A 27,970-nucleotide genomic window follows, 5' to 3' on the forward strand; every position below is an offset into this window, starting at 1 on the left:
TTGACTACATTTGGCACATACAAAACATCCAGACTGAATAAAACAGGCAGTCTAGCTCATGAAAAGTCCCAGCTGGATTGAAATATACCATTAAATGCCCATTCTTCTAAGTTTAAATAACACAGATAAATGCCTGTTAGTATGACATTTGGGCATCTCTGGGGACTGTCTGAAACCAATAAGCTTTCTTCATGCACTAGAGAAAGCAGAAATGGTTACAGCACTTGTTCCCCAAACATCACAAGATCCCCATCTCCCCCTGCTTTTTAAATTGATACGTGACCCTCCCTCCCTTTTCCCCGATTTGCTTCTTCTACTGTATCACTGATCCTTTTTCCGAATAAGGCAGAATGAATTTGGACCAACCCAGAATCCAGGGAAGACCTTCTCCTGGAGGTTTTCTTTGAATTTGTGAATCAGCCGCACCTCCTTCTCAGCCTCTCCCTCCACCAAGAGGAACTTTATGATGCCTGCGGGCTGGTCGACGTAGACGCCCATGGTGGAGGACAGGGGCATCTGGATGTCCACGTTCTCCGCATTGTGCCAGATCTGACAGCAGGAGCCAGACCAGCCGGCACCCCAGGAGGTTTTGTTCTCTCCGATGCCGCAGGGTCCGTCCTGCATCTTCCGGGGTGAGCTCTCGCTGACCACCCCGATCACCACCCAGCCGTCGTATTCCACCTCCCAGTACCCTCGATGGCCCAGCAGCCCTTCCTTGCACAGCACCTAAAGGTTAGACGAGCCATAGTAGGAAATTAAGCTAGCAACAAAAAAATGGCTTCAAGAATTAAATGATGAGCAGAATTATTGATTTGATTTGCAGGCAATTTGATGAAGTAATGTTCCTAATACATTTTTTTCCCAGTAGATGCACTTCTGAACCTTTTAAATTTGCTTGTCTTTAATTATGGTAAACTGTCTTTGGATTCTTAATTGTTGTTGTCAGATCAAGATATTAACTTGGAAGACTCTAGTCATTTTTGATTTTAACATACAGGAAAAAAGCACCAACATGCTGGTTCCAAGACCAAAAGTTTAAATAAAGTTCTGGTTCCTGTTAGTTTTACTTCCTGCCTCTTTGATGGGCCCCTGAGCCTGTTCCCATAATGCCCAGAACGATGATTAACTCCAAGCTTACCTGTGGTGAGTGGTCGTATCTCTCAGGTCTCTGGTGATAAGGGCACACTGCATCTGATGTACGAGCCACCTTAGAGCCGCCCTCTGAAATCCACAACAGTTTCTCTGCAGTTCTGTCATCGAAAGAGAGGGGGATCCAATCTGAGGAAAGGGGAGGGCAAAAATACAAACTGAGACCGGGAGGCTGGTGATGGACTGGTGGCTGTCTTTCAGAGTAACCCAAAATTAAAGACTTTCAACTTTAAAATTGCACGTCTAAGTTTCGAGATCTACTGAATCCAACTCAGAAATTAGATTTTTGAGAAAGAAAACAAAAACCTTGATCTTAAATTTCTGTTGTTGCAGTTTTCAGAGTATTAATGTGCAACTTTTCTGTTTGATTTTTGGCTTAAATTATGTTTAACTGATATCTTTGGATTTAATTGGGGGCACTAACCTAAAATAGTAATATTAATTAACTATTTTTGCATTTATTCCACATTATTGTAATTTCCCCCCCTCCACTACATAAACATTATTTTGTCATCGTAAGTACATCCTTGTGCATGTACTTGCATGAATACTTGAATACTACTTTTGCCTTTATTAAAACAGATTCAGGCCTTCTCACCAAACATCTGGACAGGTGTTCGTCATTATTCATAGACAGCTGTGTTCAGCTTTTCTTTGTTTTACTTTTCTGTTAAGTAACCCAAAGATGTTAAATGTCATATTTTTATGACATAGAAACTGTTTTGTTTTGGACCGTTCCTCTTCTGACAGGCTCCTGGAATCTTATCCAAGGGTATCTAGAAATGCTATGTCCCCAGAACCTTTGGCACTCTACCACCTCGATGCTTCACTGTCAGCACTGTGATGCATTCATTGTGAAAGTCGTGGCTAGGTTCTTGCCAAACACGCCGGACCCCTTCTGAGCCGAATAACTTTATCTTGGTTTCATCTGACAGAAGAATGTGCTTCCTGCTGTTTTGTTCCGAATAGCCAGCGAGAGTTTTCTGTCACTGATGTTTTGCAGTGTCTCTTACACTCCCTGAACTGCCACATAAGATCTTCCCTCCCAGTTTCAGTGAAAAGCCCAGTACCACCCCTGTGCAATACTTGTAAGTCTATTTTTCAGAGTTAAACTGTACAAGCACAACCCCTGCTGCGCGGTTTACTTCCTCCACTGCTTTTTCACTTTTCTTTTTGTTTCTGTGATTACAGATTTTCTAACATGTGTAAATTTTTGTTGTGTTGAGTTTCTACATACAAGCTTTTATAGCTGACTTAGCTGTTTTTTGATTGTTTATAAGAGAAAATCTTCATTTTAGTGCTCCTGGAGTGATTAGGATTTGGAAAATATTGTGAATTACCATGTAGCTCTGTCAAATCCAGTGTGTTATTGGGAGTATTAGTAGTTTATATTAATGAATAGCACCTGGGTAAATGTGAAAAATTCTCTCATTTTGGGGGATACTCAGAGTGAGAGTTGAGGAAAGACTTGATTAATGTGACAAGTAGGGATGGGTACCGATGGCACCGGTTCTGACATAAACGGTAGTAACCAGACCGAAAAGCAGCGCACATTTCGGTGCTTTATTTCGGTGCTTTTTTTTTTTCCTGAGCTGTGATACACTTCTAGCCAATCATTTTACGTTTCCGAGGATAGTAGGCGGGGCCAGGTACGTAAGTTCTGTTAGAGCAGAGCTACAGATTAAAAATGTCCAAGGCGAAGCGGTCAAAAGTCTGGCTGTACTTCACAGCAAAATATGCAAACTCAGCAGCCTGCAACAAGTGCTTTAAGCTGATACTGTGATACTGTCAAAGGAGGTAACACCAAGAATCCGATTAAACAGCTGGCGATGCATAGCGGTTTTTTTAAAAGCCGAGAAATGCGCCGTATTTGGTAGCTTGCTGCGAGACCTCACACCGTGCACGTCGGGTGGGTTGCCAGTTATCGGACCCGGAGCAACATCCCCCAAAAACCCGAAGAATAGAGTCCTGGCCCCTAGCCCTGCCAGTGTAGCAGAAATGATGAGGATGATGATGGCAGCAGCAGCCGTTCTTCTCTGCGTGAGTAGCTTAATTCGTGTGTAATTTACGTTGAGTAGGCTAACCACGTTATTACATTAATGCATGTAAGGTGAACTAGCAAACATCATCATAGCTACATGCGGCTGTCTTCTTGTTTGATGGCAGATACTCCCTTCACCCTGGCCAAAAAGACTGCGGTCAAGTGAGCCCTCACTTACGAAGTCGCAGTCAAGCTAGCCGCCCCGCCAGCCGCACCGAAAATGTGGTTGCACTACTCTTACGTATATTACGGTATGGGTGAAGACCGGCTTAGAAACGCAGTGTTTTGTGTCCTGACACTATTTTACTTCACAATCCACTCCCATTTTTAGTGTATCTCCACTTTCCCCCCTGTGATCCACAGCCCAAATTACTGTATGATTCAGAGAAAATTAACAATAAAATTTACCCAATTTACTCAACTATACTTTTAATGTCCTCATCTTTGACCTCAGATTACAGGAAAACTGTAAGAGGTGACGCAGATATCTCACTGGATTATGACTCTAGGCTGTCGCCACTCTTCACCCTGTGATCCACAGCCAAAATTACTGTACGGATTTTGAGAAAATTCATAGCAAAATCTTCCCATTATGCTTTACTGTACTCCACATATTGACATCTTTGAGCTCTGATTACAGGAAAACTGTAAGAGGTGACACAGATATTTCACTGGATTCTGACTCTGGGGGACCCCCACTCTGCACCCTGTGATCCACAGCCAAAATTACTGTACGGATTTTGAGAAAATTGATAGTAAACTTTGCACAATTTACTCTACTGTACTCTATATATTCTCATCTTTGAGCTTAGATTAAAGGAAAACTGTAAGAGGTGACGCAGATATCTCACTGGATTATGACTCTGGGTGACCCCCACTCTGCACCCTGTGATCCACAGCAAAAATTACTGTATGGATTTTGAGAAAATTCATAGCAAAATCTTCCCATTTTGCTTTACTGTACTTTATACATTGACATCTTTGAGCTCCGATTACAGGAAAACTGTAAGAGGTGACGCAGATATTTCACTGGATTATGAATCTAGGCTGTCGCCACTCTGCACCCTGTCATCCACAGCCAAAATTACTGTACAGTTTTTGAGAAAATTGATAGTAAACTTTGCACAATTTACTCTACTGTACTCTATATATTCTCATCTTTGAGCTCAGATTACAGGGAAACTGTAAGAGGTGACGCAGATATCTCACTGGATTCTGACTCTAGGCTGTCGCCACTCTTCACCCTGTGATCCACAGCCAAAATTACTGTACGGTTTTTGAGAAAATTGATAGTAAACTTTGCACAATTTACTCTACTGTACTTTTAATATCCTCGTCTTTAACCTCAGATTACAGGAAAACTGTAAGAGGTGACGCAGATATTTCACTGGATTATGACTCTGGGTGACCCCCACTCTTCACCCTGTGATCCACAGCAAAAATTACTGTACGGATTTTGAGAAAATTGATAGTAAACTTTGCACAATTTACTCTACTGTACTCTATATATTCTCATCTTTGAGCTCAGATTACAGGAAAACTGTAAGAGGTGACGCAGATATTTCACTGGATTATGAATCTAGGCTGTCGCCACTCTGCACCCTGTCATCCACAGCAAAAATTACTGTACGGTTTTTGAGAAAATTGATAGTAAAATCTTCCCATTTTGCTTTACTGTACTCTACATATTGACATCTTTGAGCTCAGATTACAGGAAAACTATAAGAGGTGACGCAGATATTTCACTGGATTCTGACTCTAGGCTGTCTCCACTCTGCACCCTGTGATCCACAGCCAAAATTACTGTACGGATTTTGAGAAAATTGATAGTAAACTTTGCACAATTTACTGTTCTGTACTTTATATATTGACATCTTTGAGCTCAGATTACAGGAAAACTGTAAGAGGTGACGCAGATATCTCACTGGATTATGACTCTAGGCTGTCGCCACTCTTCACCCTGTGATCCACAGAAAAAATTACTGTACGGTTTTTGAGAAAATTGATAGTAAACTTTGCACAATTTACTCTACTGTACTTTTAATATTCTCATCTTTGACCTCAGATTACAGGAAAACTATAAGAGGTGACGCAGATATCTCACTGGATTATGACTCTGGGTGACCCCCACTCTGCACCCTGTGATCCACAGCCAAAATTACTGTACGGATTTCTGATAAAATTAAATCCTATTCCATTACCAAACAAAATGAGTTCATTGAAGTATTTGCTTAACTACAAGAAATGTCTTTCCACACACAATTTAAATTTTTCAAAATGTCATTCACACACCACCTCAAGTATCAACTTCAGTTTTAGACATTATTTATTCAGTGCTTAATCACAACAATAGTCAACTTAAGGCACTTACATAATAAGTTAAACCTTACAATAATACATACAGAGAAAAACCCAACAATCATATGACCCCCTATGAGCAACAGTGGGAAGGAAAAACTCCCTTTTAACAGGAAGAAACCTCCGGCAGAACCAGGCTCAGGGAGGGGCGGCCATCTGCCTCAACCGGTCAGGGTGAGAAATTACATTTCTCAGATTACTGATTTCTCATATTACTACTACACAGTTTAGATACACTCAACAAAAATATAAACGCAACACCTTTGTTACTGCTCCCATTCCCCATGGGATGGACGTAGAGACCGAAAATTCATTCCAGATACACAATATAACCATCCCTCCCAAACAGTGGTCACAAATCAGTCCAAATGTGTGGTAGTGGGCACATCTGCCATATTGAGATAATCCATCCCACCTCACAGGTGTGCCACATCAGGATGCTGATCTGACATCATGAGTAGTGCACAGGTGTACCTCAGACTGCCCACAACAAAAGGCCACCCTGGAATGTGCAGTTTTGTCTCACAGCAAAATGCCACAGATGCCACAAGCAATGAGGGAGCGTGCAATTGGCATGCTGACAGCAGGAATGTCAACCAGATCTGTCGCCCGTGCATTGAATGTTCATTTCTCAACCATAAGCCGTCTCCACAGGCGTTTCAGAGAATATGGCAGCACATCCAACCGGCCTCACAACCGCAGACCTCGTGTAACCACACCAGCCCAGGACCTCCACATCCAGCAGGTTCACCTCCAAGATCGTCTGAGACCAGCCACCCAGACAGCTGCTGGAACAATTGGTTTGCACAACCAAACAATTTCTGCACAAACTGTCAGAAACCGTCTCAGGGAAGCTCAACTGCATGCCCGTCGTCCTCATCGGGGTCTTGACCTGACTCCAGCTCGTCGCCGTAACAGACTTGTGTGGGCAAATGCTCACATTCGATGGCGTCTGGCACGTTGGAGAGGTGTGCGCTTCACGGATGAATCATGGTTCACATTGTTCAGGGCAGATGGCAGCTGAGAATGTCCCAGTTCTTGCATGGCCAGCATACTCACCGGACATGTCACCCATTGAGCATGTTCGGGATGTGCTTGACCGGCGTATACGACAGCGTGTACCAGTTCCCACGAATATCCAACAACCTCGCACAGCCATTGAAGTGGAGTGGACCAACATTCCAAAGGCCACAATTGACAATCTGATAGACTCCATGCGACGATGTGTTGCACTGCATGAGGCAAATGGTGGTCACACCAGATACTGACCGGTTCTGGGTCCCCAGACCCCCAATAGCGCAAAAAACTGCACATTCCAGGGTGGCCTTTTGTTGTGGGCAGTCTGAGGTACACCTGTGCACTACTCATGATGTCAGATCAGCATCCTGATGTGGCACACCTGTGAGGTGGGATGGATTATCTCAATATGGCAGATGTGCCCACTACCACACATTTGGACTGATTTGTGACCACTGTTTGGGAGGGATGGTTATATTGTGTATCTGGAATGAATTTTCGGTCTCTACGTCCATCCCATGGGGAATGGGAGCAGTAACAAAGGTGTTGCGTTTATATTTTTGTTGAGTGTATCTAAACTGTGTAGTAGTAATATGAGAAATCAGTAATCTGAGAAATGTAATTTCTCACCCTGACCGGTTGAGGCAGATGGCCGCCCCTCCCTGAGCCTGGTTCTGCCGGAGGTTTCTTCCTGTTAAAAGGGAGTTTTTCCTTCCCACTGTTGCTCATAGGGGGTCATATGATTGTTGGGTTTTTCTCTGTATGTATTATTGTAAGGTTTAACTTATTATGTAAGTGCCTTAAGTTGACTATTGTTGTGATTAAGCACTGAATAAATAATGTCTAAAACTGAAGTTGATACTTGAGGTGGGGTGTGAATGACATTTTGAAAAATTTAAATTGTGTGTGGAAAGACATTTCTTGTAGTTAAGCAAATACTTCAATGAACTCATTTTGTTTGGTAATGGAATAGGATTTAATTTTATCAGAAATCCGTACGGCGACAGCCTAGATTCAGAATCCAGTGAAATATCTGCGTCACCTCTTATAGTTTTCCTGTAATCTGAGCTCAAAGATGTCAATATGTAGAGTACAGTAAAGCAAAATGGGAAGATTTTACTATCAATTTTCTCAAAAACCGTACAGTAATTTTTGCTGTGGATCACAGGGTGCAGAGTGGCGACAGCCTAGATTCATAATCCAGTGAAATATCTGCGTCACCTCTTACAGTTTTCCTGTAATCTGAGCTCAAAGATGAGAATATATAGAGTATAGTACAGTAAATTGTGCAAAGTTTACTATCAATTTTCTAAAAATCCGTACAGTAATTTTGGCTGTGGATAACAGGGTGAAGAGTGGGGTTCACCCAGAGTCATAATCCAGTGAGATATCTTTGTCACCTCTTATAGTTTTCCTGTAATCTGAGCTCAAAGATGAGAATATATAGAGTACAGTAGAGTAAATTGTGCAAAGTTTACTATCAATTTTCTCAAAAACCGTACAGTAATTTTGGCTGTGGATGACAGGGTGCAGAGTGGCGACAGCCTAGATTCATAATCCAGTGAAATATCTGCGTCACCTCTTACAGTTTTCCTGTAATCGGAACTCAAAGATGTCAATATGTAGAGTACAGTGAAGCAAAATGGGAAGATTTTAATATCAATTTTCTCAAAATCCATACAGTAATTTTTGCTGTGGATCACAGGGTGCAGAGTGGAGATGGCCTAGATTCATAATCCAGTGAAATATCTGCATCACCTCTTATGGGTATAGTATAGTACAGTAAATTGTGCAAAGTTTACTATCAATTTTCTCAAAATCCGTACAGTAATTTTTGCTGTGGATCACAGGGTGCAGAGTGGGGGTCACCCAGAGTCATAATCCAGTGAAATATCTGCGTCACCTCTTACAGTTTTCCTGTAATCTGAGGTTAAAGACGAGGATATTAAAAGTACAGTAGAGTAAATTGTGCAAAGTTTACTATCAATTTTCTCAAAAACCGTACAGTAATTTTGGCTGTGGATCACAGGGTGAAGAGTGGCGACAGCCTAGAGTCAGAATACAGTGAGATATCTGCGTCACCTCTTATAGTTTTCCTGTAATCTGAGGCCAAAGATGAGAATATATAGAGTACAGTAAAGCAAAATGGGAAGATTTTGCTATGAATTTTCTCAAAATCCATACAGTAATTTTTGCTGTGGATCACAGGGTGCAGAGTGGGGGTCACCCAGAGTCATAATCCAGTGAGATATCTGCGTCACCTCTTACAGTTTTCCTGCAATCTAAGCTCAAAGATGAGAATATATAGAGTACAGTAGAGTAAATTGTGCAAAGTTTACTATCAATTTTCTCAAAATCCGTACAGTAATTTTGGCTGTGGATCACAGGGTGAAGAGTGGAGACAGCCTAGATTCATAATCCAGTGAAATATCTGCGTCACCTCTTACAGTTTTCCTGTAATCGGAGATCAAAGATGTCAATATGTAGAGTACAGTAAAGCAAAATGGGAAGATTTTACTATCAATTTTCTCAAAAACTGTACAGTAATTTTGGCTGTGGATCACAGCATGCAGAGTGGGGGTCACCCAGAGTCAGAATCCAGTGAGATATCTGCATCACCTCTTTCAGTTTTCCTGTAATCTGAGCTCAAAGATGAGGACATTAAAAGTATAGTTGAGTAAATTGGGTAAATTTTATTGTTAATTTTCTCTGAATCATACAGTAATTTGGGCTGTGGATCACAGGGGTGAAAGTGGAGATTAACCAAAACTGGGAGTGGATTGTGAAGTAAAATAGTGTCAGGACAGAAAACACTGCGTTTCTAAGCCAGTCGGCACCTATACCGTAATATGCGTAAGAGTAGTGCAACAACATTTTAGGTGCGGCTGGCGGGGCGGCTAGCTTGACTGCGACTTCGTAAGTGAGGGCTCACTTGACCGCAGTCCAAAAAGGCTAAAATGACCAAAGAAAAAGTGGGAAACAGTTAAACATGAGAGGGTTTAAGTTTGTGGTTTTTCCATTGTTTAAGCACTGCTTCCAGCCAAGAGTGATACCATATATGCCACATAGCTGCAGAAAAGGCACACATTGTTATCTTTTTACAAAAAAAAACAGCTGAACATGAGAGGTTTTTGGACAAAGTTTGTGTTCTCCATTCTTTAAGCACCGGTTCGAGCACCGTTTAAGCACCGGCACCGTTTCAAAAGTACCGATTTGGCACCGGTATCGGATAAAACCTAAACGATACCCATCCCTAGTGACAAGTGACCCTTCAAAGACGGGCTACGTTAAACTGGCAGGTGAACTACGAACACTGCAAACATAGGTTTACCTACTTACCTATCCACCCACCCCACCTTACCCTTTTAGCATAATTAATTTAACTTTATCCACAAAATGCCTTTAAAAAAAAGAAAAAGAAAAAAAAAGAAGGTGGATACACTGGATCATCCCAAGTGTGTGTGGACAGTGTGACAGGCATTCTTTAATTTCCTTAGTGTTAAAGTGATATTTTTCAGAGGGTGGTTCTCATTTATACAGCCTGCATGAAACAACATGGTAACAACTCAAGAGGCAGTTTTTGGGATCCATTTTTGGGACATTGTAGTTTCAACCCTGCAGAGTAAAATCACCCACATTAGCTGTGCATTAGATGATCAATGACATTGTAAGTTACAGGTGGAGGTGAACCAGTAGAACCAGCTTGTTTGTGTGTGTGTAGGTCGGACCTCAGGAAGAACAGCTAAAGCTGAGGCCGATGCTTTAACAAGCAAGCAAACAAACATGAAGTGCCAGTGCCGTCAGATTCTCTGAACTCCCAGTTCTCTTAACTCCTCATGACCCTTAACATCCTTCCTTCGTTCATTATTGCTTCTCATTACTAGCTTTGTTTGGTAAAGATTAACTCCTGGGTCTGAAAAAGAAAGTCAGTGCTATAAACCTTTATTCTGTCTAACAGACAGCAGGGGGCATCGTCTAAGGTTGCAGAAAGAGGTTTGTGTAGAAATGTCTGGGAAAAGTTTAATGTCTCAGTCGCTATTTTTTTAAAAGTCTTATTTCATTCAGCACAGTTATTTTGTAAATTATTGTCCCATTTGAGTAAAAGAAAAATAAAAAAGGATAAACTAAGGCATGCTGTGGGCCCACTGTATGACTGACACCCACTTTGAGGACACACCTGCGCAAATACAGTATTATACTTATAATTTATTCCAATGTGGATCATGTTATAGTACACGTTTGCTGACAACATCAGTAACCTGATGATGTAATCTAACTCAGCAATGTGAGTGAATGAATCTCAGGGTTGGAAAAGCTTAAAAAAAAAGTTGGGCTATATGAGAGTCAGCCCCCTGCAGAGTGTTCCCCTACAGTCTTTCTCAGAATCAGCTGCTTACTGTGTGAGCAGTGAGTATAGCAGGGTAAATAATATTTACTGACCTTACTTTAACAGTCAGCCTGGTCTAACCCCCCCCCCCCCCCCAAACAACAGCAGCCAAAAAAACAGGCATAATAATAAAAATTAGAAGCAACTATTGGCAAGTGACGAGGCAACTTTGAATCATTTGACGTTTAAGTGGTGCGCTGTTTCTGTGGGATATAACATTTGTGAATATGCTGTTACATATTTATTTAATAATGTAGTTAGTGACTGGTTCTGGGAAATGTAATAACCATTTAAATACATATTAGGAAGTGTAATAGACTAATTGAATTTGGTGTTAAGTGATCTGGTATCTAAGTCTTACACCACGATTACTTTCTAAATTTTTATTCATTAACCTTTTTATGTGGAACAAACTTTGACCATTATTATTTTAATCTTTGATCATCTTAATAAGTTTGCTCCATAATTCTTTTGAATTAAAAAAAAAAAGCATGGCGTGACATTACTTAATTATTAATTATTCATCTTTTTTTCTTTACTCAGGAGCTTCATATTAAAATAAAAAGCCTTACATTTCATGAAGTCGGCCCTGGTGGTTGGTTCGGGGATATTGGGCTCATATGGTGGCAGTATTACTGAAAAGAGGAGGAATAAGTGGATAAATAATGACACATTGATTTAATTTAATGCATTAATATCCACATGCAAAGCCTTCACAACAGCGGGACTCCATGCTGGTTTTTACCTTCTGTAGCACTACTGTTTTTTCTCCCTGGAAAAGAAAACGAGAGCATCATTTCACTGCTGTCTACTACAGACACTGTATATGGAATTACAGCCTGTCCTCAGACATGATTTCTCACATGAGCTTATATGACAAAAAGCTGACCGCTCGACGCCCAGGGTGGCAGCGGCGGTTACTTTAAACCTTTTCATCTTCCTCTACAGGCTGCACCTTCTTCATAGTGTCTGCCAGCACTGCAGCTGCAGTTAATCACCTGCTGCTCTCAACACATTGTAGATCACATAGGGGTATGTGTGAAATGTCGGCTCAGCACTGATTCATGGAGTTCCCTCATGCTTTTCGAGGTTCTGGTTTCAACGTATGGGACTCCGCATACATTTGCTGGGAACACCGTTCATGGCCACTGATGACAGGAAGCTGATTCTAAGAATTGACTTTCTGTGGGATGCTTTTTCTTCCCACCGCTGTGGGCGTGTTTATCGTGTCACAGGCTCTCCGTTTGTTCTTCCTCCAGTTTGTGAGTCACTGCGTCTTCTGACATTCGGAGAAAACTGTGATCCCTCACCCGTCCGGTCATCAATCATGCCTCTGCGTATGTCAAGTTACCATCTCTCAGATTTCACACAGAAAACGATTCGATTATTTTATGCTTCACGCTCATTTAACAGACTGTTACATCCCGGTATTTATCTGATTTGTCTAACAAAATAAGACAGAACAGGCTCGTTTTTCTGACGTCCTATATGGAGGGTATAACTGTGTTCATTTAATGAGAAGTCATAAAACATGCTTTCTTTCACTTTTTAAGAAAAAATCAAGACAATTTAATTAAACTAAACCTCACCCTACTTAAACTCTGCTCTCCCTCCCCTCATTTTTATACCATAAGAGGCTGTAACAGACTGAAATATAGTTTTATGGCAGTATTATGACCGAATCCCTGATTGTCATTCATCTCCACTAAAAAAGATAGTAAAGATTTAAGGCTTGGCCATTTGGTGAGGACATGTAGATTAAGGGTTGATTGTTCAATTATAATTGTATAAGTCGTTGCTTTTAGTGATCTAGTACTTCCTGCAGAGTGGAGGCTTTGTATGGGTCAGTACATAAAAACTTAATTTGAAAGTTGTGCTTTTATTAAAGCTGTATAATATCTGTTGAATGGCCAGAATTACATTACTTTTACTTTGTTGTATACTTATTCAGTCCCAGTTGCAGGCTTCATAAAAAGTCTTGAATTAAAAATAAAAGCATCCAGTGCAGGAGTATTTTTAACTTCAGTATTATGACGTAATTTGATTAGTTGATTTTAACTCCTTTAAATATTTATTGGGTGTTTTACGCAGCGACAGTGCATCCTGTTTTATAAAAATCCTCATATACCTGTAAACTTTATTTGTTAAAGGTACTGTTTGTAGTTTCCGTCTGCCAATTTTAACAAAAGGTTTTACCAACAGGGGGCAGCGTTTTCCCACACCACCATTTGTTCTTTTGCCTGTTTAAATAAAGGTGATACTGACTTGCTGCATCATCTTGTGGTACCATATGAAAGTATAGCTTGGCTGAGTTAACCTTCAGTCAGTTACTATCTCTTAAACACAATACAAAGATGTTTTGAACATGAATTTGTAGTGGTAATTTCTTCTTTAATAGTATTAGCTCATTTTGGAAGCCTAAACAGAGGAAGGACATAAACTTGACAGGATAAATCGAATAAATTCATGCTTCAGCTTGATACTTGTTCACTTTGAGTTTATATATCTCCAGGTTTAGTTGATTTTTATATTTATTATTTTTTTTAATCATTGTCCTTATGTTTTTCTTTTTTTCCCTCTTTTGTTGTATAGATTATTTAATGGGATGAACTACAAACTCTTTAAAGCTGTTTTTGATTATAATGGTTATCCTGTGTGTAGTTTTGATTATTAACAGGAATGCAAATGCACTGGATCCCGCGTCTTTAGAAAGGTGACTTCTGTGCCCATAGAGGTTTCCCTATGTCTGAAGAGGAGAATCCGGCACGTATCTCAGCCTGGGGAAACTTTACCTCTACGACCTGTGTGACCCTCCACTGGGGAGGATGCCAGCAGCGTGACAACCAGAAGGACAAATGATGGCCTGGCATAACATCTGCAAACATCAGATATAATTGAAGGGGTGGCATTGCTTTCTCTGAAATGTGTTGGCTTGCAATTCTCTTTACTGTGGCTAATGCACCGAGGTAGGGTAGGGTAGGGTTTCCAGAAGAGGAGTGGGCCAACTTTAAATGTGTTGGCTTTTCCTCAATAGGTAAAGTAATGTTCACTGGGTGCTTTAATTAAAACCTAAATATAGGCTGAGGTATTGTTTTGCAGGAGCTCATTACGCCAAGAACAATTACCTGATCAACATCACTAAGGCCAGAGAATTTGATAATTGGCTGGGCATGCAGACATATTAATTAAACCGTACTGAGTAGGATTCAGTTACAGACGAGGTTTGAGTTTGGATATTGTCCACATGTCATGATTGACTTCAACAGCAAGCCTGCCAGTTTACAATGCACAAGCTCAAACGTTTTAATAGACTGATGCGTTCGCATAATGCTGCACCATTGATGGATGGGGCAGACAGAGATTTGGCAGGACAAAGCAGGATATAGTGAAGGTCATGAAGTCATCATTGGAAACTGGGAGCAGAAAGTCGCTGGTGACAGATCACTTCATCGGTCTTTCTCTCTCTCGTCCTTTGAGCTCTTTCAGAAAGGAACACAGCAGGTGGGATGGGGACACAATACAAGAAAAGCCTTCATTCTGATTTTTACTGGAATTGCTATTGGACAGATTAAAAAGGGACCAACAGTCATTAAATTCATCTCCAAATATGATGTCCCTGGCAACTGTCCGAAGGGAATAAATTGAACATCTCCGATAATCTTGGATATCAAGATATCAAGCCAGCAGTAAGTAAGTTGGGTTACTGGAAATATTCCAGATCTCTGGCTGCACCGTGAAGGTTAAACATCTCTGGATTCCTGTTTACACTCAGCAGTATGAACAAGAAAGCCCCGCTGGGATAAACATATTCCCCAGAAGATTGATGACTTGACACAACAGCAATAGAGACATGGAGGGAACAGAGTGAGGTGTGTGGCATAAAAATATTTAAGGGCAGTGAGGCCATAAAAGGGACGGCTAATGATTAAGCTGCAGGTTGTAATGGATGGATGTGGGTTAGGGTTAGTCCCTGAAATGATTTTAAGTGAAACTCTGGTGCCCTCCCCAAGAGCGCTCGAGCTCAGCTCAGTCCAGCTGGAAAGGTCAACGGCGACTCTCACAGTGTTTCACAAGAAGTGTTTGTTTTGGAGTGTCACGAGGTAAACCTCTTTTTTCACCCCCTCCCCAGATTCCTCTCTCAGTGGGACAGAGCTATCTGCACAGATCAGGTTCAGAGCATCCCACTGAGACAGCAAGATGAGAAGATAGTGAGATGAGGTGGAGGGAGATCCAGGATCATCCCTCTAGTTCCTGTCAAGTGTCAAAACTTCCTGGCTAGAAGCCCTATGGGTGACGAGCGCACATGTGAGATGGAGATTGGAAGGACATAAAGTACACTCAGAAGGAAAAGGCCTTTTTGAAGGGCTAATACAAGTATGTAGGCTCCCATAACAAATTTCCATTTTGAATTATTTAATTATTTTTAGAGTATTTTTATGCATCAAAGATTAGCTAATCACATTAGTTAGATTTGCCACATTACGCTTGCATTCATGTACATTATGGTGACAAATTAAACTTTTAATGGCACTAATTCCTCCAGGAGACGACAAACTGCAGAAGCCGCGGGTGCTATATGTTACATAAAGGCAAAATCAAACAGCCATAAATAACACCAAGATGAGCGTTTGCATTTTGGTCCCTGATTTACTGTGCAGCATTTCACACTTCATTACTGTGGCAGCAGAGGAGGGATTAGCAACAATTGAGGATGGAGACGGAGGGAGAGTGGGTGACTTGGGTTATGCAAGCTATTATGGAATTGGAAAGACTGAAAAAATCCATAAGAAGCAGGTAGGATATGGAGAATCTATATGAAATATCTTCCTCTAGCTGGAGACAGAGAATGAAGCAACGTGGGCGTGTTTGGACAGGTGTATCACGTTGCTTAGGGACAGAAACAAGAAAGACAGACAGAAATATGAGCACTGAAACTGCAGGCGAGGCTGTGACATTGACGAAACGATCACCACCCGGCGAGAGGCTCTTTGTTGACATGATTAATGGACCAAACTGGCACAATCCAAGGTGAGGAAGGATATCTGGCTCCCAGCTAATATCCAGGGATGGTCAGCGTGAGGTAACTTAACAACGTCAAATAAACAACATATAAAACACATAATAAATCAGTAATAACACACTGTGACAAACTGTAATTAAGATTTTTAAAGTCCATAAGGAATGGTAAATGAACTGCCTCTTAGATAATGCATTTTTACTCATTCACAAAAGCACTTTTTTCTTTGCCCAAGTGCATTCTATATAACAATCACACTGAGCAGCCCAGGCTTCAGTATCAAGGATAATTTGGCATGCAGACTGCTGCAGCCAAAGATCAGACCGCCAACTTTACAATTAGCAGATGATCTGCTCTACCTCCTGAGCCACCTTAATTTAAAACATACAAAAAAACAATCAAACAGAAACATTTGGGTCACATTACATTTGAAAGTCAAACATTTGAACTGCCGTATTTGTCATTAAATGCATCACAGTATAATGTACTCGAGCTTTAGAATATTGACTACAACAGTTCAAATGTCATGAAAGACATATTGAAGACACGATGCTCATAAAGACTCAGGTGAGATTGATTTCTTACCTGCTTTCCTGGGTACGGGCATGATTCTCGTGTTTCTCACGGCGCAGTTTGGCATCAATCGGCGACGTCCTGTGAAAGTGCCTGTGCATCTCCGGAGTGTCACTCTTATTAACTTCCAAATCAGTAGAGAGGGGAGGTGCACGAGTTTGGGTTGGATGTACCGGCCATCCAAAGGGATGGTCCTGTTACTTGAAACTCCTGATCCTTTCTTGGGATCGCTTGATGGAGATGAGCAATACATCCCAAGTATGCAAACTTATCTGCGTACACATGGACTGAGCACATGCACGAGGTAAACCCCAGAGCTTACATAGCATTTAGCACTGAGAAATTTAAGTATCTAGTTTAAAGAATGGGGGAAAAAATATAGCAATGTGCCCAAACCTCTTTGTGTCATGGATGTAGACAAACAGGGACGTTGGCAGCAGATACTTTATGTTCTGTGGATTGCCTCATGTGGCTTCTGTCAATCTATTGGATTTGGCAGGTCTGGAACTCAAAATCTTTGCTACTTTGTTGTGTTTGTTTTCTGGTAGAAGCCACTGCCTTTGGGGAGTGTCATTGCCATGGTAGGAGGGCGGTGGTGAGGTCAACATGTCAAAATGACATCAAGATGAATTTGGAAACGTGCAAATTTTCTGCCAGAACATTGCATTTCAACATGAAACTCAGTGCTATTCATGCAGCCTGTCAGCGGTTTTAATGTTTTGGCTAATTGGCATATGCTCACATCCACACGGCATATCAGTGCTTAGCCTTGTAGTGGCATCATAGAGGAGTCATTAGCATATCTGCTTAATACATGAAAGACCAGGAGGAGACACAAATCCCTGTAAGGGCTGCATCGGGAAGCATCTGGTGTAAAAATCTGTGCCAAGTCACATGTGTAGCTCCATACACTGTGTGGACCCTTTGCAAATAAGGACTCGTCCTGTCACCTCAGCAACACGATGAACTTTGACTGACTTTTTAAACTGCAGCTTAAACTGACTAACTCAAGCTATAGGGGGTTATTTTCTGTACAGCGAGTGGGAGATGTCTACCCACCGGGGAGCTGTCGTCAACCCAAAAATCTCATCTATTTGCAGTTGCTTTGAGCGCACGTGGCAAAGAACTTGGAGCAAAGCTTATCAAAAATGCTGCTGCACTTCAAGCTTGCAAATAGCAATTTCTAATTTCTAATTAGTCTGTTTGTCCAGATTTTACTCACATTTACTGTCAGTTATATTAAATAATTAAATATAACATTAGCATACATTTATAGTTAGTATAGTGAGTGTACTGTTTTGTGTTTGAAGATAAGATACATTTTTACAGTGTTGTGGAGTTATATGTTAATACTGTTGTAAACACCATACACAGGCATCCTTTTAAAGGTTCTGTCCTAATATCAACCCACTCCTGATCCAGAAGCATCTTACCTGGGGGAAGGAGAAAAAGAACTGGACCTTAATCATCGGTCCAAAGAAACAGATTGAAAGTAGGGAGGCCTTGAATCCATGATGTCTGAAGTCCAGGGTGAAGTTTCCACCATCTGTGAAGGCTCTGCAACATCTGCAACCATATCATCAGCTGGTGTTGGTGGTGTTGGTTGGTGGTTTTATCAAGTCCAAAATCAATGCAACCAGTTTTAGAGCCCTTCAGCTTTCCATGTGCTGACAAGCTTCATGGAGATGCCAATTTCTTTTTCTAGCAAGACTTAGCACACAGTGCCACAGCTACTACCAAATGGCTTGCTGTCCATGTTATTACTGTAGCTTGACTGGCCAGCACACATGCCTGACCTGACATGGAATCTATGGGCTACTGTCAACAGGAAGATGAGGAACACCCGGCCCAAAAATACACATGAGCTGAGGGTTGCTATCAAAGCAACCTGGACTTCTGTCTATGGGCCTGATTACCAACGATAACACACATTCAGTGGACGGAAAAAATTCAAAGCAATGCAACAATCCATGGTGACGGAGCCCCGACCACATGGTGACGGAGTTTTAGAAGCTGGACCTGATCTCACCGACTCAAGAGATCTGATTTTATTATAATTCTTCAAATTAAAATGACAAAAGCATGAAATATTTCACTTTATGTGGAAAACAACGTTAACAATCTAAAAGGTTTTTTTTTTTTTTAAATATACAATTTTGGGGAAATAATGTTTGGTAAAAGGAACTTTTTTTTTTTTTTTTTTTTTTTACATATAATTGTAAGCAACATCTTAGTATTGAATTTATTGGCACATCCTGATAATTACAGTCAAAGAGGAAATAACTCCGTCTCACTGTTATTACAAGAGGAATTTTAATGAGGCGCAAGCTTAGTGATGGTTCCTGTAATACTACATACACACTGTAAGCCATGAAAGCAAATTTCAGCACCTGCTGCTTACTGCTGCCAGTGAGCCGTCTAACCAGTATTGTACCATGACCTTTGGTCTATGTGTGTTTAGGGGTGCTACATTATACACTCAGCAATCACTATGTAATATTCCAGTCCCGACCTGGCTGTTAAGTGTCTGATCATGTTACTTCATTGCATGTTAACATGATGGGGCTGTGGTGAAATGTATAGCACAATTGGTCGCTGGGGATTCATTGAGTGTGAGACCGTAATCTGCGGAGGCCTGCTGGGATGCTTTTCCAGGACTGTGAAGACTTCCCCTTGTAGTTTTCTTAGCTTTTCTCTGATTGACAAGGCAGGTGCTGGCCTCTCAGTGTTTTGTCCACATTTACAGTATTTGGCTCTAAGTATGTATGCTATGAAGAGTGTTTATCCCAGACTGACAGAAGTGACAAAAAGAAATATTTCATGAAAACGATCACAGCAACCATTTAAATCTACTTAATGAGAAGAAATAAATAACATAGTCGCATTTTTATGCAAAAGGTACACAATCTAAATCTGTTATTGAATATATTTAATTAAATATAGCAAAAGTGAAAGATGCGAGAAAGAACAAAGACAGCAGAGCATTAATGTGTCTATAGGATTTGACTATTTTACTTCATATACTGTAATTTTAGACCCAACAAGGGGATCAGGAACCTTCTTCAGGGTCACGACACATATACAATCAATTTATGAAATATTCATTCAAATAAATCATATCAAAAGTATTTTTTTGGGGATTAAAAATGACAACTTCCTGAACTCAACATTTATTTAGAGAGTGATAATTACCAAAAAATAAATAAAGAGGCCAAACAACCAAAAGGAGGGAACAGATAGGGTGGACAGGGTCTTCAAGGCCAAAACAAGAAGCACAGCTTATGAGTCTATGTTTGAATTTTTTAGAAGTTTTTATATTTAATCTGTACTCTTAGATCATCAAACCAGAGGTGGGACCAAGTCATTGTTTTGCAAGTCTCAAGTAAGTCTCAAGTCTTTATCCTCAAGTCTCAAGTCAAGTCTCAAGTAATGTCAGGCAAGTCAGAGTCGAGTCTCAAGTCACTGGTGTAAAAGTCCAAGTAAAGTCACAAGTCTGAAATTTTGAATTTCAAGTCCTTTCGAGTCTTTAAAAAACCCCCCGAAAAAAAGCATGTTGCAGTTATGCTAAATGTAAATATTAGACCATGTAATTTTTAAATCTGTGTTTTTCTCAACACATGACAAATAGTGAACTTAGAAAATATACACAAATTGTGAAATTGCACCTCTTTAAAATGCAGCTCAATTAAACCTAGCTCCAAGAATAATTTTCACCGACAGTTCTGAGATAAGCTGCATGTTATTCTTGGATGCGGTTGTAGGACCGGCTTTAAAATCGCATGACAAAAATATCATACATAAATAAATGATTTTTTTTTTTTAAATATCATTTTAAAAAAAAATGCATCACCAACGTAGCCTGGAAAACATTTGCTAGTTAGATGAAGTCAGCTATCTCATCGTAGCATATTTATATGCATATTTATAATCATACGGTTCTTGGAGTGAGTGCATACACTCATGAAGTTTAGTAACTTCCGGTCACTGCAACAAGCCCAGGTACAGTTTACCGACGGATGGGTGCAGGACCTTGAAATGCACCGTGTAGAAAGTAAAGACCATCGTACGTATCATAAGTTTACCAGTCTCACAAATCGTCGTCATAAATACACATTCGTTATGTCATGGTCCTGGGTCGTTGACCCAGCGTTTTGTTTTGTGATTATTTCCCTCTGTCTAGTTATTCTGTGTCCTCCCCCCTTGTGTCCGGTTCGGGTTCTAGATTTCCTGTTTTGTTCTGAAAGTCTGTGTCTGTTGTCATTGTGTTCAGCTTGTGTCCTCCAGTCATCATGTGTATTCAGATCAGCTGTTCTTCCCTCTTGTGTACGATTACCTGATTACCTTGTGTGTGTATATTTAGTGGGTGTCGGTCTGTGTTTGTTATCGGCTCGTCTGCGTTCATCCATGTATCACTGCGTTCCTCCGTGTAGCTCTGCATTCTATGGTGTTTCGTTCCTGTCTCTGCGTCTCTCTGCCCCGCACCCCTTTTGTATGGTCTCAGGTTTGTCTTTAGTTTCTCCCAGTTTAGGTTTGTAATTGCTCATGTTGAGTTGCCTGTTTTTGCCACCACCACCACCTTGTAAATAAACATCACTCTGTCATCAGGGCCCTGTTTCAGGAAGCCGGTTTAGAAAACTCAGAGTGAAAAACGATACGCAGGGTTGAGTAACCCCGAACTGTCCAACTCGGAATATTCGGTTTCAGAAAGGCTGATAACAATTAGTTCAGTCAACGCGGAGTTGCTTTAACCCCAAGTGAAGCGCGCGGACGAGGATACATAAAGCCCTGATAAGCGGAGCACAGATTAAGCGAGTCACCATGGAGACGGAGGGAAAGAAGGCGCGGTCAATGTATTTCACAGCGCTTGAGGCCGAAATTCTGATGGCAGCATATGCCGATAACATGCAAATTCCGCGGAAAAAAGTAACACAGCCACAGCTGCAAAAGAAAGGGAGCATGCATGGCAAAACATAGCCGACAGAGTCAATGCATGAGTGTTAATCTAAACATTGATCTAGGGATTTCCACCCATTTAACACGTTATTTTATCATATGTTATTTTATTTGTTATTTTATACATTTTATTTTGTGATGTGATGTGAGCGCAGGTGCAACCCAACAGGCCCCAAACGTTCCTGGCAGCAAGTAAAAATGAAATATAAAAATATAGTCCAAACAGGTAAGGTGTAATTGTATTATGAGCCATAGTGCTTGGTCTGTTTGTCCCATGTAAATCAATTGCAGTTAGAGGCTACATTAATTTTCTTTCTGTAAGCACTTATTGAAATTATCTGAGCACATTACAAGTACATATTTGCTTACTCTGTATGCTCAAATGTGACCCGTTATAGCCAACAGAAAAAAAGCGGAGGCCCGAAAAACAGGTGGGGGTCCTCCACCACCACCACTCACAGAGGCTGAGCAGTTGGCCCTCAGCCAAAACAGTGGGCGCCCTGTGGCCGAAGGCATCTCTGCGGGGACATCCTCTGAGTCAATAACCCCGCAAGACACAAGTGCCTACATAAGGGGTAAATCCAAAATAATACATGATGTGCATACATCCTTTCTTCACAGTCACCTTTGCAGTGCTGCTCATTCATTTGATAAACTCTTTACCATAATGGATTATTTTGTAGTGAAGTTATTTTCCTACTGATTTTGCCTTCCCTCAGTCTTGGTTGTCTTTGAGAGCATAATGACAATGAAGTGTAAGGTGATTGGTATGTTTGTTAATTGCCATTTGGTCCCTTGTAAGTTATAAGTGACCTGTATAAACCTCATATTCTATCAGTTGATGGTGGTGGTGTACTGCATCTGGTGCAGCCTCCTGTTGAGCCAGACCAACATGCAGTTGTGAGTAATACTCCACAGATTATATGAGTTTACAGTAGAACAGCAATGTTGTTTATTTCTTTACTACAGGAAAATAATGAAGAAACATTGACAGCTGTTACAGAGGAGGAAGCAACAGAGACACTTTATGAGGTTTACATCTTTTAATACTTTGTGTACAGGAAACACAGGCGACCAATAAAGCCAGTTGAACAAAAAATCTGTTTATTCTTCTTTCAACATGTTGAGGTGATGGGTCAAAAGAAATGATTGTGACATATGGTGTCTCTGACTGCGCTTCCATCTTGTATGTCCGTGGGAGGGTCAGGATGTTCATGGTTTGGATCACTGCTGTTTGGTTCAGAAGGACAGTGTTCTCCTCTAATTGTGGCAATGTTGTGAAGAATCACACATGCCACAATAATGTCACATGCCCTTTCTGGGGTGACCCTGAGTCTTTGCAGGCACTGGAACCGGGCCTTAAGCATTCCGATAGTCATTTCAATTCTGGCTCTTGTCCTGCAATTAGCCAGATTATATCGCTGCTGTGGGCCCGGTTCAGGGTCAGGGTAAGGGATAAGCAAATAGGGTAAACATGGATACCCCCTATCACCAAGCAAGTAGCCAGTGAACTCTCCTAAGACAGAAGGATACACTTCAGTTCAAATGTCCCTGAAGCAATTGGTCTTTATATATTTTACAGTATTCTCAACTCACCATGTCCAAATTTTGTGCTCAGTGTACATTCACGGAATATTTGTGAGTCATGGACAGAGCCTGGCCACTTGGCTTCCACATTTGTGATAATGTTGGCAGCATCACATATGATCTTCACAGTGCAGAGAACACAAATTAGCATCCATTACTATAATGAAATAATTTGTTAGTTTGAAATGCTACAGGGAACTATGTACCTGTACATTAATGCTGTGGAAAGACTTCCTGTTCACATAGTCTCCTTCATTTACTGAAGGAGCAATGATTGGAATGTGAGTGCCATCTATACAGCCAATCACGCCTGGGAACCGTGAGAATAAATGTAAAATTTAAGTAGTAGTTCAAGTATCACCACATCATGAATTAAGTTTTGGTCATCCTGATACCTGCAATTTTGTGGCATCCCTCTTTGATAAATCTTGTGGGTCTATGACCGGGGAACACCACAAACGAGTGCAGGAGACGTTTCAGTGCAACTGTAACATTCCTGACTGCCCGACAGACGGTAGCCTTGGAAACGTGCTCAGCGTCACCAATATTATACAGAAAGCTCCCGTTTGCAAAAAACCGAAGTGCAATACAAATAATATGTAATGAACTGAGAGCATGTCCGCGATGTGTCACATGCGTAATATATGGCCTGAGGATGTTATCCAAATAACTTAGAGATTGTGCTGAGAAACGGTAACGTTCGCACAGAAAATCATCAGGAAATGATAAAATGTCCAAACGCGCTCTAATCACTCTCTCCCGGCGGAGAGCTCTGCGGAGAATTTGTGCTTCACGATCTACTGGCTCCTCAAGGAAGGGGCACGCCATGTCTGACACTTCCTACTGTCAGGTTTCCGACAAAGGGGCGGAGACAGTCAGGGTTAGTTGTAGTAAACCTGCTAGGGGGCAGGTTAGCTTCACGGAGTGTGTCGTCATAGTGACTCACTGAGGCTTCATCTGAACTCGCTTTGTGAAACCGAAAACCCGGAGTTTTCGTTAACTCAGGGTATACTTACTCAGTTTTTCCACTAAACCGGCTTCCTGAAACAGGGCCCAGGGCCCTGTTTCAGGAAGCCGAGTTGGACAGTTCGGGGTTACTCAACCGTGAGTGTCGTTTTTCACTCTGAGTTTTCCAAACCGGCTTCCTGAAACAGGGCCCAGGGCCCTGTTTCAGGAAGCCGGTTTAGTGGAAAAACTGAGTAAGTATACCCTGAGTTAACGAAAACTCTGGGTTTTCGGTTTCACAAAGCGAGTTCAGCTGCAGCCTGAGTGAGTCACTATGACGACACACTCCGTGAAGCTAACCTGCCCCCTAGCAGGTTTACTACAACTAACCCTGACTGTCTCCGCCCCTTTGTCGGAAACCTGACAGTAGGAAGTGTCGGACATGGCGTGCCACTTCCTTGAAGAGCCAGTAGATCGTGAAGCCCAAATTCTCCGCAGAGCTCTCCGCCGGGAGAGAGTGATCAGAGCGCGTTTGGACATTTTATCATTTCCTGATGATTTTCTGTGCGAACGTTACCGTTTCTCAGCACAATCTATAATTTATTTGGATAACATCCTCAGGCCATATATTACGCATGTGACACATCGCGGACATGCTCTCAGTTCATTGCATATTATTTGTATTGCACTTCGGTTTCTTGCAAACGGGAGCTTTCTGTATAATATTGGTGACGCTGAGCACGTTTCCAAGGCTACCGTCTGTCGGGCAGTCAGGAATGTTACAGTTGCACTGAAACGTCTCCTGTACTCGTCTGTGGTGTTCCCCGGTCACAGACCCACAAGATTTATCAAAGAGGGATGCCACAAAATTGCAGGTATCAGGATGACCAAAACTTAATGTATGATGTGGTGATACTTGGACTACTACTTAAATTGCACATTTATTTTCAGGGTTCCCAGGCGTGATTGGCTGTACAGATGGCACTCACATTCCAATCATTGCTCCTTCAGTAAATGAAGGAGACTATGTGAACAGGAAGTCTTTCCACAGCATTAATGTACAGGTACATAGTTCCCTGTAGCATGTCAAACTAACAAATTATTTCATTATAGTAATGGATGCTAATTTGTGTTCTCTGCACTGTGAAGATCATATGTGATGCTGCCAACATTATCACAAATGTGGAAGCCAAGTGGCCAGGCTCTGTCCATGACTCACAAATATTCCGTGAATGTACACTGAGCACAAAATTTGGACATGGTGAGTTGAGAATACTTTAAAATATATAAAGACCAATTGCTTCAGGGACATTTGAACTGAAGTGTATCCTTCTGTCTTAGGAGAGTTCACTGGCTACTTGCTTGGTGATAGGGGGTATCCATGTTTACCCTATTTGCTTACCCCTTACCCTGACCCTGAACCGGGCCCACAGCAGCGATATAATCTGGCTAATTGCAGGACAAGAGCCAGAATTGAAATGACTATCGGAATGCTTAAGGCCCGGTTCCAGTGCCTGCAAAGACTCAGGGTCACCCCAGAAAGGGCATGTGACATTATTGTGGCATGTGTGATTCTTCACAACATTGCCACAATTAGAGGAGAACACTGTCCTTCTGAACCAAACATCAGCAGTGATCCAAACCATGAACATCCTGACCCTCCCACGGACATACAAGATGGAAGAGCAGTCAGAGACACCATATGTCACAATCATTTCCTTTGACCCATCACCTCAACATGTTGAAAGAAGAATAAACAGATTTTTTGTTCAACTGGCTTTATTGGTCGCCTGTGTTTCCTGTACACAAAGTATTAAAAGATGTAAACCTCATAAAGCGTCTCTGTTGCTTCCTCCTCTGTAACAGCTGTCAATGTTTCTTCATTATTTTCCTGTAGTAAAGAAATAGACAACATTGCTGTTCTACTGTAAACTCATATAATCTGTGGAGTATTACTCACAACTGCATGTTGGTCTGGCTCAACAGGAGGCTGCACCAGATGCAGTACACCACCACCATCAACTGATAGAATATGAGGTTTATACAGGTCACTTATAACTTACAAGGGACCAAATGGCAATTAACAAACATACCAAGCACCTTACACTTCATTGTCATTATGCTCTCAAAGACAACCAAGGCTGAGGGAAGGCAAAATCAGTCGGAAAATAACTTCACTACAAAATAATTCATTATGGTAAAGAGTTTATCAAATGAATGTGTCGCACTGCAAAGGTGACTGTGAAGAAGGATGTATGCACATCATGTATTATTTTGAATTTACCCCTTATGTAGGCACTTGTGTCTTGCGGGGTTATTGACTCAGAGGATGTCCCCGCAGAGATGCCTTCGGCCACAGGGCGCCCACTGTTTTGGCTGAGGGCCAACTGCTCAGCCTCTGTGAGTGGTGGTGGTGGAGGACCCCCACCTGTTTTTCGGGCCTCCGCTTTTTTTCTGTTGGCTATAACGGGCCACATTTGAGCATACAGAGTAAGCAAATATGTACTTGTAATGTGCTCAGATAATTTCAATAAGTGCTTACAGAAAGAAAATTAATGTAGCCTCTAACTGCAATTGATTTACATCGGACAAACAGACCAAGCACTATGGCTCATAATACAATTACACCTTACCTGTTTGGACTATATTTTTATATTTCATTTTTACTTGCTGCCAGGCACGTTTGGGGCCTGTTGGGTTGCACCTGCGCTCACATCACATCACAAAATAAAATGTATAAAATAACAAATAAAATAACGTGTTAAATGGGTGGAAATCCCTAGATCAATGTTTATATTAACACTCATGCATTGACTCTGTCGGCTATGTTTTGCCATGCATGCTCCCTTTCTTTTGCAGCTGTGGCTGTGTTACTTTTTTCCGCGGAATTTGCATGTTATCGGCATATGCTGCCATCAGAATTTCGGCCTCAAGCGCTGTAAAATACATTGACCGCGCCTTCTTTCCCTCCGTCTCCATGGTGACTCGCTTAATCTGTGCTCCGCTTATCAGGGCTTTATGTATCCTCGTCCGCGCGCTTCACTTGGGGTTAAAGCAACTCCGCGTTGACTGAACTACTTGTTATCAGCCTTTCTGAAACCGAATATTCCGAGTTGGACAGTTCGGGGTTACTCAACCCTGCGTATCGTTTTTCACTCTGAGTTTTCTAAACCGGCTTCCTGAAACAGGGCCCAGTTCGCTGCATCTTGGGTCCTCCTTTTCCTCCACACCACATGGCTCCCTCCGCCAGCCGTGACACGTTAACCGTTTATTAATAGGACCTTTGAGCTCAACGGTAATTAATTAGCAGTGGAAATAATTTCTGGTAGCATCACAGAAATGTAGCAGTGACAATAATACTGTATGCTGTAATCGTACTGGGCAATTAGTGATACAAAAAACCTGTTTTATCCTGTGAATAAAAGTATATGTTTTTGTCAATGTACCATAATAACAGAAGCGAAACGCAATATTGTGTCAGGACAATTCACTATTTATGCACAATAAACACAATAAATAAAGGAGCATAGCGCGACAATTTCTGTTCAGCGCCAGACTTGCTTGTAACCTATATCACCAATTATGATAAGAAAAATGACGCATTAACTACAACAGCAGACTGACCTTTGTGGAAATGCTTGGAGCAGACTAACCTGTGAGCTGGAGTGTTCTGGGACGTTATAATTGGTCTTTGAATGGCTGCAATCCAGTCGCCTCTTTGTTACTTCGGAAACATGGCTCGAACAATTTCTCTTCAACGACGTAATCCGATAACAACCGATCTCTTTACCCGTCGGCTTCCCGTGGCTGTCATGCGACCGGCTATTGCAGTTAATAATACAACAGCTTCTTGACATTTGTGTTTCTTTTTATCGCTGCGCTACTACCGCTTGCCACGAGTTCCCAGAATCCTTTGCGGTTCTACCCGTGAATGACGTCACAT

The 27,970-nt window shown here is 41.4% G+C and overlaps 2 protein-coding genes across 2 annotated transcripts; one reads left to right on the forward strand and one right to left on the reverse strand.

Annotated features, from left to right (window-relative positions):
- Positions 1-19: 19 nt before the first annotated feature.
- On the reverse strand, positions 20-27,925 carry LOC308412051 (tripartite motif-containing protein 16). The gene is made up of 6 exons (XM_080906131.1): positions 27,681-27,925; positions 16,555-18,108; positions 11,698-11,724; positions 11,525-11,587; positions 1,139-1,278; positions 20-726 (listed from the first exon to the last, which is right to left on the reverse strand). The coding sequence occupies exons 2-6, from the start codon at positions 16,793-16,795 to the stop codon at positions 322-324; spliced, it is 876 nt and encodes a 291-aa protein (XP_080762257.1). The 5' UTR covers positions 16,796-18,108; positions 27,681-27,925; the 3' UTR covers positions 20-321.
- On the forward strand, positions 24,243-26,247 carry LOC308412049 (putative nuclease HARBI1). Its single transcript, XM_080906129.1, has 4 exons — positions 24,243-24,902; positions 24,979-25,091; positions 25,177-25,288; positions 25,369-26,247. Exons 1-4 carry the CDS (start codon positions 24,470-24,472, stop codon positions 25,749-25,751), a joined length of 1,041 nt encoding a protein of 346 aa, XP_080762255.1. The 5' UTR covers positions 24,243-24,469; the 3' UTR covers positions 25,752-26,247.
- Positions 27,926-27,970: the final 45 nt, after the last annotated feature.

The sequence above is a fragment of the Rhamphochromis sp. 'chilingali' genome, assembly GCF_963969265.1.
Source record: "Rhamphochromis sp. 'chilingali' genome assembly, chromosome: 15".
Taxonomy (NCBI): Eukaryota; Metazoa; Chordata; class Actinopteri; order Cichliformes; family Cichlidae; genus Rhamphochromis; species Rhamphochromis sp. 'chilingali'.

What these genes read in the sequence shown, in the direction of transcription:
- LOC308412051 (XM_080906131.1), bottom strand. Translation starts at nt 16,795, where the DNA reads ATGTATTGCTCATCTCCATCAAGCGATCCCAAGAAAGGATCAGGAGTT. An exon ending in GCCCGTACCCAGGAAAGCAG is followed by an intron (nt 11,725 to 16,554) that starts GTAAGAAATCAA and finishes TTTCTTTTCCAG; the next exon opens with GGAGAAAAAACAGTAGTGCT. An exon ending in GATACGACCACTCACCACAG is followed by an intron (nt 727 to 1,138) that starts GTAAGCTTGGAG and finishes TCTAACCTTTAG; the next exon opens with GTGCTGTGCAAGGAAGGGCT.
- LOC308412049 (XM_080906129.1), top strand. Translation starts at nt 24,470, where the DNA reads ATGGCGTGCCACTTCCTTGAAGAGCCAGTAGATCGTGAAGCCCAAATT. An exon ending in GGGATGCCACAAAATTGCAG is followed by an intron (nt 24,903 to 24,978) that starts GTATCAGGATGA and finishes ATTTATTTTCAG; the next exon opens with GGTTCCCAGGCGTGATTGGC. An exon ending in TCCACAGCATTAATGTACAG is followed by an intron (nt 25,092 to 25,176) that starts GTACATAGTTCC and finishes TGCACTGTGAAG; the next exon opens with ATCATATGTGATGCTGCCAA.